Genomic DNA, 13,820 nt, shown 5'->3' on the forward strand with positions numbered 1-13,820 from the left:
TCCAGTGCCTGAGTATACTGCCTGCTGTGTGCTCCTGCTGTGTTTGCTGCTTATTCCGGATTGCCTCGGGATTCCCCTAAAGGACTACCTACCGATTGTCTCAGGACTGTACCCGGCTCTTAAGGCTGTGCCCGGATTCCGTTTACCATCTTCGGTCAGCACTCCGCCTGGTTCTCTTTTGGTTCGTAACCATCCTGGATAAACATTTCCGTACGGACACTCATTGACTTTACCGCTTGCTCCTTATCCCGGCCGCTGCGCATTTAGGCCTTCCGGGGTAGATTGCCGGACAGTCCCTGTATAGGGGTTCGCTCCGGTGGTCTCCCTGGGGGAGTCCGGTGCGTGGTCCCGGGAATCCCCTGCGCGTCTATTCCGGAAAGTATTATATGTGTTATTGTATTGTTGTGTTTGTTCTGTTTCTACCGTGGTGACATACTATAAAACATCTTGTACCCGGAACTCGTCTCTGATTGTCATTGCCCTACGCTATCGAAATCCTCAGAATATAGAATAAGTATTACATTATACTCAGGCCATTAGAGGATTTCGCTGGGGCAATGACTGAGACACGAGTAGATCAGCTGTTCTCCATGATTAACTCCCTGCAGCAGGAGATGGAGGTGGTGCAGACTAAGCTTAGAGATGTGGAGGCACAGCTGGGCCATGATCACCAGGTACTGGGTCCGGCTATACAGGATTTGCAAGTCAGAGTGGAGGCTCAGGAAGCCGTCCCCACTACGTCCGTACCAGCTGCCGGTATGCCTAGGTTACCCCCATTCCGTTTTAATGGTGATCGTAGTCAGTTCCGTGGATTTATTAACCAATGTATACTGTTTTTCGATGTACATGCTGAATATTACCGTTCTGACCGGTCAAAGGTGTTATGTATCATCATGTTATTAACCTCACGAGCACTGGCTTGGGCTAATCCGATGATAGAAAACCGGGACATCCGTTTAAATCACCTAGATGACTTTCTGAACGCAATGGCGCAGATGTTTGATGATCCGAATCGCCGTGCTACCGCTGAATCTGCTCTCCTTTCCTTACGTCAGGGAAAGCGCTCTGTCATTGAATACGCCACTGAGTTCAGGAGGTTAGTGGTAGACACCGACTGGGGAAACAATGCATTATTGTCCGTTTTCAGAAAGGGTTTGTCCGGTACCATCAAGGACGAGTTAGCCCGTTCCGAATCCCCAGGGGATTTTGACCTGTTTCTCCAGCACTGTGTGCGCATAGATACCCGTTTAACGGAACGTAGACAGGAAAAATGGGCAGCTATAAACCGTATAAATAATAATACATTTCCTTCCAGAGAACCGGCTTTCAGGACGCCACGGGAGGCTGAGGACGTTCCTATGCAAGTGGACTCTCTACAAAAGCGAGAGACCAACGAACGTCGTGAACACCGGCTCCGTGAGCGTTTGTGTTTCTACTGCGGTCAATCGGACCATTTTTTAATCGACTGCCCGAAACGTCCGAATCGCCCAAATAAGGTATTGGCAGCTATGGCAGAGTGTGATAACACGGACGCAGAGTCTGATATCTCTGAGGCAAGTGGACACTTGGATGCGGTATTTCCCTTGACGGTAATGTCTACCTCACCGAAGGACTCAGAAGGGAAATATACCCATTGTTCACTCCCCATTCAGATCCGGTGGGAGGGACAGCTAATTCCTACCTCTGCAATGATAGACTCTGGGGCAGGGGGAAATTTCATGGACTTTTCTTTTGCTAGTAAACACGGTATCCGGACTCAGCAAAGATCCTTACCGGTTACCATGGAGACGGTAGACGGATCTCCGTTAACATCTGGACCAGTGGATCGGGAAACAGTACCGCTAGAATGCGTGATGAAACCAGGTCAGCAGGAGACTCTTGTTTTCATGATGATCTCTTCTCCACATTTTCCGATTATTCTAGGTATTCCGTGGCTACGGTCTACAAATCCGGTCATCAATTGGGAAACTAAGGAGATATCCTTCCCACCGCAGAGTGATCCGGCCATTTGTCCAACTGTTCCGGTTCCGGTAACACCACATGCAGAAGGCACGGTACAGGTACCCGTTTTACCCTCGGTTTATCGTGACTTCGCTGACATATGCGACAAAAGAAAGGCCGATCGGCTTCCTCCGCATAGACCGTATGATTGCCCCATAGACTTACTCCCAGGGGCAGAAATCCCGTTTGGTCATGTTTATCCGTTGGCGGCACCTGAGCTAGAAGCCCTAAAGGAGTATATTGATGAAAGCCTGGCCAAGGGATTTATTCGCCCGTCTACCTCGCCCGCAGGGGCACCCATCTTTTTTGTGAAAAAGAAGGAGGGAACTCTGAGACCCTGTATTGACTACCGGGAACTGAATAAAATAACCATCCGGAACCGGTATCCGTTACCGTTGATTCCGGAGCTATTGGAGAGAGTCCAACAGGCAAAGATATTCACCAAATTGGACCTCCGTGGGGCATATAATCTGCTTCGTATACGTCCCGGAGACGAGTGGAAGACCGCGTTCCGATGTCGGTACGGACATTTTGAGTATTTAGTGATGCCTTTTGGACTTTGTAACGCTCCTGCGGCATTTCAACATCTAGTTAATGATATTTTCAGGGATATCATGGACCAATTCATGGTGATCTATCTGGATGATATTCTAATCTTTTCTGATTCTCTCCAGGAACACCAGGAGCACGTCAAGACCGTACTTACCCGGCTGAGGGACAACCACCTGTACATCAAACTGGAGAAATGCGAGTTCCACTGCTCACAAATACAATTCTTAGGTTATGTCATCTCTCCTCAGGGACTGAACATGGAATCTAGCAAGATACAAGCCATTCTCAACTGGCCGGAACCGGGAAACATCAAAGAGGTACAACGCTTTGTCGGTTTTGCCAACTTTTACCGACGCTTTATCCGTAACTTTTCAGAGATTGTTCGTCCCATCACCCTGTTGACTAAGAAAGGACAGAAGTTTGTATGGTCCGCCCAGGCTCAGGAAGCGTTCCATCGTCTCAAGGGATGTTTTACCTCAGCACCCATACTAGTGCATCCGAATCCCGCACTTCCCTTCATCGTGGAGGTCGACGCTTCCGACTACGCATTAGGGGCCATTCTTTCTCAAAGGACCGGGGACAAGAGTCTCCTGCATCCGTGTGCCTTCTTCTCCCGCAGGTTGTCCCCTGCGGAAAGGAACTACGACATTGCGGATAAGGAATTATTGGCGATTATTGCCGCCTTCAAGGAATGGAGACACCACTTACAGGGAGCCGCGCAGCAAGTGATAGTACTCACAGATCACCGTAATCTGGAATTTCTCAAGTCTGCCAGGTGCCTGTCTCCACGACAAGCCCGTTGGAGCCTATTTCTTAACCAATTCAATTTTGTTGTTACATACCGTCCAGGTTCACGTAATGGGAAAGCCGATGCCTTGTCCCGAATCCCTGCCGTGGACTCCGTGCCTGGAACCCCGTCGCAGACCGTGTTAACAGATGCCAATTTCGTTGGAGTAATCCAGGACCAGGACTTGTGGAAGGACATCAAGCTGGCCTATGATGGTGATGTATTTCTTGCTGCCCCCCCGAATGATGTAACTCTTGTTCTTCGGAATGGTGTGTGGTTAAGAGAACGACGCATTTATGTCCCGGAGGCCGTAAGACTTCGGGTTCTCAAGTTGGTTCATGACTCCGTGTTGGCCGGTCATAGGGGGGTACAGAAGACGCAGGAATTTCTGAGCCGGTTTTTCTGGTGGCCTACCTGTTTAAAGGACGTGAAGGACTATGTCCACTCATGTGTGGTTTGTGCCCGGTGCAAGGTCCCTCGTGTGGCTCCTACGGGACTCCTCCAACCGTTACCCGTGCCATCTCGCCCTTGGGGGTCTATCTCCATGGATTTTATTGTGGAGTTGCCGGTCTCAGGCGGGCATAATACCATTTTAGTGGTGGTGGATCGATTGACTAAAGCTGCTCACTTCATTCCGTGTACCGGTCTTCCCTCAGCCGCAGAGACAGTGGATTTGGTTGTCCAGAACGTATTCCGATTGCATGGGGTACCGGATGAGATCATCTCCGATCGGGGCGTGCAGTTCACGTCGAGATTCTGGAAGGGGTTTTGTACGGCACTCCAGATTGATGTCTGTTTGTCTTCTGCATACCATCCTCAGACAAATGGACAAACCGAACGGACGAATCAAACCCTGGAACAATATCTTCGCTGTTATGTCAGCCATCTCCAAGACGATTGGTTGAAGATGCTTCCGTTGGCGGAGTTCTCCTACAACAACACTCAGAGCAGCTCCACTAAGGTAACGCCCTTTTTCGCTAACCTGGGTTACCATCCGACTATTTTGCCTAGGTCACCGGTTGCGGTTTCGGTACCAGCGGTGGAGGACAGAGTGACAGAACTACGACAGAATCTGGAGGTTCTAAGGAACACCGTAGCTACGGCCCAGGAGCGTTACAAGAGGTCGGCGGACACTCACCGGAAACCGGCACCCATGTACAAGGTAGGGGACTCTGTATGGTTATCCACCAAAAACCTGAGATTGGGTGTTCCTTCGCAGAAACTGGGACAAAAATTCATCGGTCCGTTCAAAATCACCGGGATCGTGAGCCCTGTGGCCTGTCGGCTACGGTTACCGCACCATCTAAAGGTACACCCGGTCTTTCATGTGTCTCTCCTCAAACCCGTTTCCCCTAATACTTTTCATGGTCGTATTGTGCCTCCTCCTCCGCCTGTGATGGTCGACGGCGAGGAGCAGTTCGTGGTTGAGGACATTATTGACTCCCGGCTCCATCGTCGTCGGCTTCAGTATCTGGTACGTTGGCAGGGGTACGCCCCCGAGGACGATTCCTGGGAACCGGTGGGTAACATTCGGGCACCCCGGAAGATTGCTCAGTTTCATCGCCGGTACCCGGACAAACCTGGCCCTGATCCGTCCTGAGGCCGTCTCTGGGGGGGGGAGTAATGTCAGGTTTCCAGGTTTTCCAGTTCTCTTTTGACTGCCCTTGCCCTCGGTTAACATGGAGGTTACCGTTCTGTTGCCCTACTTCCTGTCCAGCAGCTTAAAAGGCCGCCTCCCAGCCCAGTCCAGTGCCTGAGTATACTGCCTGCTGTGTGCTCCTGCTGTGTTTGCTGCTTATTCCGGATTGCCTCGGGATTCCCCTAAAGGACTACCTACCGATTGTCTCAGGACTGTACCCGGCTCTTAAGGCTGTGCCCGGATTCCGTTTACCATCTTCGGTCAGCACTCCGCCTGGTTCTCTTTTGGTTCGTAACCATCCTGGATAAACATTTCCGTACGGACACTCATTGACTTTACCGCTTGCTCCTTATCCCGGCCGCTGCGCATTTAGGCCTTCCGGGGTAGATTGCCGGACAGTCCCTGTATAGGGGTTCGCTCCGGTGGTCTCCCTGGGGGAGTCCGGTGCGTGGTCCCGGGAATCCCCTGCGCGTCTATTCCGGAAAGTATTATATGTGTTATTGTATTGTTGTGTTTGTTCTGTTTCTACCGTGGTGACATACTATAAAACATCTTGTACCCGGAACTCGTCTCTGATTGTCATTGCCCTACGCTATCGAAATCCTCAGAATATAGAATAAGTATTACAGATTTCATCTACTGTGATGGATAGGTTTGGTTGAGGATTGAAACAGCTGGATGATAGATGACTTGTTCTATTTGGTCCACATTAGTTTTAGAAAGCATGATGAGATGATGAGCGCAATATGGGAGATACAAACTCTGGGATTTTAAACAGCGGCGAGCTGACGTCCGGGCCAGAAAGGTAGATCTTACTGTCATCAGCATATGGGTCGTAAAGTAAGCCATGGGATTTTGAGTTTTCACAGGCCAAAAGTATATAGTAGGCTTCCCAGGATAAAGCCTTGAGGGACATCAGGAGTGTAAATGCCCCCATTTTTAGTTTTATATAGTTGGCAGCCATACAATTTGGCTGATAGCTCTCTTTCCTTACTCCCCCATACATTGCAAATTTTAGCTGAACGCTCCTGTGTTTCCTCTGAGAAAGTATCTCTCTGCAGAACAGAAGTATCTTCTCTCCCATCTATGTAGGATGAGTCGGAAGGCCCCATACACATTAGTCAGCGTATCTCTCTGAAGTTGTCTAGTTTACATAAGTTTTATCTAATGTGTGTGTGGGGGCTTTAAGAGTTAATTTTTCTCGAGCTCCACCATTTGATGAATTACATTAGGTAAAATTGATATACGTGGGTGCGGCTCTTGGCTGAAGCTAATAAGCGGATTCCCATGCTATTGTAATGTTTTGATATTCTAATAAATCACGTGTATAGTGCATGATTTTCTGCTTTTTTTTTTTTTTTTTAATTAAATCCAGTTTGTGTAATTAGGTTCTAGTTTGTAGTGCCTTTTAATCATTGTATTGCATAATACAATTTTATCATTGAAGCTCCCTTCATATTCTACAAACATCAATTTCCAGTCAGAAGCTTCACCTTACAAACATCTCCTTTTGTTTTTAGGTTGTTAAATATTTTTTTTTTTTTTTTTGTCTTTTCAGCTAATGGGAACGATAGCAAAAAATTTAAAGGAGACCGCTCTCCCTGTTCCCCTTCACGTGTTCTCCACATTCGCAAGATTCCAAATGATGTTACAGAAGGGGACATCATCTCATTAGGTGTACCTTTTGGAAAAGTTACTAATCTTTTGATTTTGAAAAGTAAAAGCCAGGTACCGTATACTCATTTGTTAATTTCCTCCTATAATTCTCATTTCAGTTTTTCATCACATTATTGTTATGGTATGTAAAGCAAAATCCCTGTTATTTTATGTTAAAGGGAACCTGTCAGCAGAAATTTTGCCCTAAACCTAAAAGTTTCCCCTTCTGCAGCTCGTGGGCTGCATTCTAGCAAGGTTCCTATAGTTATTCTGCCCACTTTTTAGATCAAAACAAATAGTTTATAAAGTGGTACCTTTTCAGTTTGAAAATCTTGTTAATTCTACCATGGGGCGGGCTGTCTGTTGTCCGTTACTGTCCCTCCTGCCGCTTTAGGCCATCCCCCAACGCTCATTTACATACCTCAGAACGCCGCCCAGTGCATCCGAGGTCTCGCGCATGCGCCGTGCCACTGTAGCGGGACTGTGCACAGTGGAACCACTGGTGACGTTGCGCAGGCACGAGATTATGGGCGGCGCTGTGATTTTCATCAGCAAGCTACCGCCCATAATCTCGTGCCCGCGCTTTCCCCTCTGCCTCCACCGTTCTGCGCATGCCCTGGCCAGATGACCAGATGATCGGTGGTGTCCTGCTCCGCTCCTCCCATCTATTTCCTGCTCCAGGGCTAGATGGGAAAGATGTGACGTTGGGTAATCTGGCCAGGACATGTGCAGAACGGTGGAGGCAGAGGGGAAAGTGCAGGCACGATATTCTGGGCGGGAGCTTGCTGATGAAAATCACTGCGCCGCCCATAATCTCGTGCCTGCGCAATGTCACCAGCGGTCCCACTGTGCACAGTCCCGCTACAGTGGCACGGCGCATGCGCGAGACCTCAGACGCACTGGGCGGTGTCCTGAGGTATGTAAATGAGCATTGGGGGACGGCCTAAAGCGGCAGGAGGGACAGTAATGGACAACAGACAGCCCGCCCCCGTGGTAGAATTAACAAGATTTTCAAACTGAAAGGTACCACTTTATAAACTATTTATTTTGATCTAAAAGGGGGCAGAATAACTATAGGAACCTTGCTAGAATGCAGCCCAGGAGCTCCAGAAGGGGAAACTTTTAGGTTTAGGGCAAAATTTCTGCTGACAGGCCACTAGAAGCTGCAGCCTCCACCAGTGAGACCTTACATACAGCATTCTAGAATACTGTATATAAGAGCCCAGGCCGTGCTGTATAATATAACAAACACTTTTATTATACTCACCTAGGGGGCGGTCCGGAACCGGATCCTCCTCTTGAGGAGATCACCGTCCTCCTTCTACTCAGCCCAGTGTGGATTACATGTCCTTTGTCATCCACACAGGCCGGTGTTGAGTTCCTGCGCAGGCGCATTTTGATCTGCTCGCTGAGAGCAGATGAAAGTATTGTAGTGCGCATGCGTGGACGGTGTTCAACCTTTTCTCGTGCCTGTGCATTACAGTACTTTGATTTGCAGATTAAAGGGCACCTGTGCAGGACTGAAATGCCAGCCTGTGTGGATGACAAAGCATAGGACATGTCATCCACACTAGGCTGGGCACAAGGAGGACGGCGATCACCATAGAGAGGAGGTGCCGGACTGGAGAGCATCAACACCCATAGGACCAGATCGCTCTCCCTAGGTTAATATATGAAGTGTTTTTTACGTTATACAGAGTGGCCTGGGCTCTTATATACAGCATTCTAGACTGGTGTATGTAAATACTTAGTGGTGGTTGCCGGAGCTTATGGTTGTCAAATCTGGTGACCGGTTCCCTTTAAATTCTTTACGTACATAACTGCCATTACCTAAAGTCTTGTGTATTAGATGTAAATGTCGCGGGCGGGGAGGATGCAGCCGCTGCTGCGCTCTCGCTCGGGTTCGGCGCTGCTCGGTGGCTCGAGCGGTGGACCGGATCCGGGGACTCGAGCAGCGCTCCTCGCCCATGAGTGAAAGGGGTGGTTGGTTTGGGGGATTTAGTCCGTGACGCCACCCACGGGTCGTGGTGAAGATGGGCACCACCGCTGCTGGTGACGGGGATCCCGGGAGCGATGGTAGGGAGAAGCTGGGATGTTGTTTTCCCCCTCTGTGGGTAGGGGTCGGTGGTCCCGGGGCCCGATGATGTGACGGGGAGGCAGGGTAGGTGAGGTGCAGGGTTGCAGGGACAGCGCGGCGCGGTGCCGAATGGCATGGGTGTACTCACTCAGCAAGAGATGCACAAAGTCCTCGGTAAACCAAATAGCTGGATAGACGGGTCCCGGAGCCGGCTGCAGTGTCTCTTCCCAGACAGGTGATGGCGGCTGTCTTTCCCTGCACCTTGATGTTCTCGTTTGACTACTATGGATCCCCAACGGTAGTCCGCTTTCTGATGTATGGGTACCGGAGGAGCCAGTTTGCCCGCAGACGCTAGCCCTTGGGTCTCTAGCCTTAGGCGGTAGCTGTATACCCTCACGGTGTGGGCGGTTGCCTTCAATCGGGACTTTTGCTGTTAGGAAACCCCTGAGGTTCCGGTCACATTCGGATTTGACTATTATCGGCGGCTCCAAGCCTGGTCGGGGTCCGATGGCCCTGCCTGTGTGTGCTGGCTTCACTTTACTACCCGGTCGGTACCGGCGGGCCGGTGCCCGACCACGGTCCTACGGTTCCGCGTTGCTTCACCAATCCTGCAGACGGCCACCACCATCTGCCAACCTTGCTGTCAGTGCCTGGGCCACAACCCAGACACCCAAGTGTTTACTCCTCTCACTTCCACCTCCTGGACTAAACTGAAACTTTTCCCGCCTCCAGGCCTGTGAACTCCTCGGTGGGTGGGGCAAACCACTTGGCTCCGCCCCACCTGGTGTGGACATCAGACACTGGAGGGAGGCAACAAGGGTTTTGTGTTTGGCTGCTGTCCCTGTCTGATGGGGGTAGGGTGTGTTTGTGTGTTATATGTGACGACCTGGCTAGGCCAGGGCGCCACATAAACACCTCTTTTTTGTATTGTTTTTTTGGTCTACTTAAGGATCTTAAACATGCAACCTTAACCTGTATTATTGCAATGTAGTGAAATTAAGTCTCCTTCAGGTTGGGCTTCATAGCAGTACAAACTGGATTGCAATAGTCAATGGCAACCCATCGGCATCATATCCTTTCATGAGAGTTGGGAGACTGGATATATGCCTTGGGTAACGCCACATAAATGCCACTGTCTGATATTGACAACATCATTTAAATTGTTAAACAACTGAGATCAATACTTTCATTGTATTGGGGAAAACCTCAGATTGTATGTTATATGTGCAGTCCGGTTGCCTTACTGAAGTATACTTCAATACCCTTCATTTTGGTGTTTGCATACATAAAAGCTTAAAAGAAGCACAGATGTTTAGTTACCTCTTCTGGTAATTGGATATCCATGTCACGCTCTCATTTTCCTAGGAATGGGAGAAGTAGATCTTTATAAGCAGAGCACTGCTATTTATACATTACAGAACCACATTTCAAAGCACGATTCAATAGGATTTGTGCTTTCAAAGGATACAGTAGAACTCAATAGTTGCTTGTTCATTGTAGTATTTTAATAATGAAGCAAAATGAGTCATTTGGTATTGTGGATGGTGATAATGAATGAATGGAATGTGTGTCGTATTATGTTTCTTTAGTCATATTTTCTTGTGTTTCTTTTTCAGGCCTTCTTGGAAATGGCTTCTGAAGAAGCAGCTATCACAATGATGAATTACTACACGCCTGTCACTCCTCAGCTCCGCAGTCAGCCTGTCTATATTCAGTATTCGAACCACAGAGAATTGAAGACAGACAACTTGCCGAATCATTCAGTATGTACCTCCTAATATTGAGTCTCGCCTACAACTTTCTTGGGCTAAGCCTTTGTTCGCCATGGATTTGTGTCATCCATTATATCTCAATTGGTCTTTTGGGGACAATAATTTTGAGTTTAAGGCCTAAGCCACACGGCATGAAAATCGGTGCGAGTGGAGTGCGATAACAAATTGCATTCCACTCAAACCAATATTAGCCTGTGTGTCAGCACCCATGAGCGATTATTTTCTCAGCCCTAATCGGACCGAGAAAACAGTTGCAGCATGCTGCGACTGTAATGCGATCCTGTTTTCTCTTGCACCCATTCAAGTCTATGGGGTGAGAGAAAAATCGCACTGCACTCGCGGTACACTGGTGTACCGGGAGTGCAGGGCGAGAATGTTAATAGCCGGCTAAGGAGGAGAGAGAGAGATAAATACCTCCCTCCCCTCCTCTGTGCCAGACTGCCCCTCCTCGGAGCCGGTCCGCCCCCCGCAGCTGAGGTCTGCTCGCACGATCGGACCTCAGTCGCAGGGACACTCGCATGGCGCTCTGCTGTACTACCAGCATGAGCAGAGTGGGATCGCAGTAATCCCTGTGTGGACCCGGCCTTAGAATAGTTAACACAGACTGCGTTAGTCTGGTAAACCTGACTTGTTTAGGCCACATTCAGACTAGACAGATTTTCGATAAAGATAATGAATTACCGGTCTGTTAGAAATGGCTGTACTAATTATAAGTGAATGGTGTTCTCAAAACCTCACATGCATTGAAGATTTTTCTATTGTGAATTTTATATAAAAATCGCTACAGAAAAATTCACTGAAAAACCTGAACCACAAGTTTTATGAGGATTTACATTTTACTCCTCAGTAGAAAATGATACCACCATGCCTGAACTCTATGTCAAACAGGTCCACTCTGTTCTCAAAACAAGATGGACTGCCAGCAGCTAACACCTCCTATTACTCTTATATAGAGGGGAGTGTGAAGGAGCAGTGAGGATCAGGGTAATCAAATCAGAAGAGGGAGACGCCAAAAGGTTGTGCTCAGCGTTAGAAGTTTTCCCTTCAACCCAGAGATGGATTCACATCTACACTGCCCAAATAGCTCTGTATATGTGACGCCCTGGGCAAGCCAGGGGTCACAGGTCATTACACCACCACACCCTACATCCCAGTTAGGAACACCAAAGCTACCAAAATCCTTGTTGCCTTCCTCCAGGGGCTGATGTTCACACCAGGGGGTGGGCCAGGCGGTTGGCTCCGCCCACCGAGGAGTTCACAGCCCTGGAGGCGGGAAGAACCAGGCAGATGAGTTTAGGAAGTGAAGGAGTAAACAGCTAAGTGAAAATGAAGTGGTAGTGGAGCAAAGAAGAAAAAGAGCAAAAGTGAGCGTAGAAGACCTGAAGTTAGTCTAGCTAAGTGCGGGACAGGTCAGCAAGGTCAGCAACAGCGGTGATCGTCTGGAGGGGGACTGTTCGGAGGTTGCTGGAAGGACCGCGGACGGGTAGTGGCCCGGCGGTCTGGAGCAGTATACGAAGGACAGTCAGCACCAGGGCAGGGGCCTCTCGGACCCCGGCAAGGCTAGGAGTTGCCATAATTTGCCGAATCCGTCAGTGAAGGGGACGTCGATCCCCCAACAACCAAGTCCCGACTGAAGGCAAAAGTCCAACCATTAAGGAGGAACACCGCCACCGCCAGGGCACCAGTTCCTCAGGGCCAGCATCTGCGGGCAAAAGAGGGCTCCTCTGGCCCATATCCAAGCCGGGGAGCGGGTTACCGGTGGGAACCCATCGCTACCAACACAGAAACACTAGGTGCAGGTCAAAGGGACATCACCGTTACCTTCTGGGAGAGCAAGTGCAGCCGTCCGTGGGAACCGTCTTTCCAGCCGTGTGGTTTACCGTAAAACTGTGTCAACGTCTCAGGCTGAGTGAGTACCACAGTGCCGCAAGGCACAGCGCTGCCCCGCGTCCCTGCGCCCACCAGGCCCTGCACCTTCCACTCCATCACTGGGCCCCGGGATCACCAACCCCTACCCACGGAGGGGCAACACAACACCTGGCTGCTCCGCATCACCACTCCCGGGATCCCCATATTGAGCAGCGGTGGTGCTACAAATCACCACAACCGTGGGTGGCGTCACGGACAATAAACCATCCCCACACCCAACAACCCCCTTTCACTCACGGGCGAGGAGCGCCGCTAGAGTCCCCGGGATCCGGCCCACCGCTCGAGCCACCGAGCAGCAGCAGGTCGCAGCAGCCGCGGCAGCCGGACCCGAGCAGCAGTGGGAGAGCGCGGCGTCCCCTCCTCCGCCCGCGACATATAGTTTTCTCCTTGCTGCATCTCTCTGCTAATTAAGGAATGAAGACCAGGAATCCCTCTGTGTACTATACTATGTATGGCACAGATAACAGCAGCTAGACCCCTCCAACCACCTCGGAAATCCAGAGCTAGAGCCAGCTGAGGGAAACTGGTGAAAGTACAGGATACAAAAACTTGAGAAATTGTATTTTAGTAGCATCCATCACAAATCTGAATGCAGCTCTACGCTACGAGGGGCTGCTGATAAGTCTTTGGCTTTACCCAGAAAGAACCGAGATAGGATGGTCAACCTTTTCATTTATTCCACATACTCTCTACTGATGTCAACACATGTCTTACATCGGTATTCCAGGTTCTGTAAGCTTAGCAAAAAAGAAGCATTTTGGTTGTACCTCAAACTAGGCATTCTTAGCAGCCATGGCATCAGAAATTGTGAGAAATTTGGTACCCTTGAGTTGTTTCTTTAGGTTTGGAAACAGATGATAGTCGGTGGGAGCTAGATCTGGTGAATAAGGTGGGTGGTCAACCAGCTGGAAGTCCAGCTCTGCCAGTTTTGCCATGGTCGCTTGTGCAGTGTGAGCGGAGGCGTTGTCTAGCAGGAACAAGATTCCTTTGGACAGCTTGCCAAGCCTTTTGGCCTTCAGAGCTGCCTTCAATTGGTCCATAAGTTCAATGTAATACCTTGCATTGATGGTTGGAACCCTTTTGAAGATAGTCCACTACTAGCACGCCCTCCTTACCCCAGAACACAGATGCCATCACATTAGTGGCTGATTTTGCACCCTGAACTTCTGTGGACGAGGGAAAGCACTGTGCCTCCACTCTTTTGACTGCTCCTTGTTTTGAAGGTCATACATATAAATCCAGGTCTCATCCATAGTGACCAGTCGATCCAAGAAGTTCTTATCAGTCCGGAAACTCTTGACAAATGGACCGGGAAGTTTTCACTCGCATACTTCTCTGATCTGTTGTCAAACATTTGGGGACCCACTTTGCAGAAAGCTTCCTCATGTCCAAATATTCATGGATAAT

The 13,820-nt window shown here is 49.5% G+C and overlaps 1 protein-coding gene across 4 annotated transcripts in view; it reads left to right on the plus strand.

The window, feature by feature from the left end:
• PTBP3 (polypyrimidine tract binding protein 3) overlaps positions 1–13,820 on the plus strand; it is a 241,291-nt gene that overhangs the window by 178,008 nt on the left and 49,463 nt on the right. For all 4 annotated transcript variants that reach the window (XM_075315982.1, XM_075315989.1, XM_075315975.1 and 1 more), the window contains 2 exons: positions 6,538–6,707; positions 10,329–10,475. In XM_075315982.1, the coding sequence (XP_075172097.1) occupies positions 6,538–6,707; positions 10,329–10,475 (317 nt within the window). The remainder of the gene's footprint in view (positions 1–6,537; positions 6,708–10,328; positions 10,476–13,820) is intronic.

The sequence above is a fragment of the Anomaloglossus baeobatrachus genome, chromosome 1 (genome assembly GCF_048569485.1).
Source record: "Anomaloglossus baeobatrachus isolate aAnoBae1 chromosome 1, aAnoBae1.hap1, whole genome shotgun sequence".
NCBI classification, from domain to species: Eukaryota; Metazoa; Chordata; class Amphibia; order Anura; family Aromobatidae; genus Anomaloglossus; species Anomaloglossus baeobatrachus.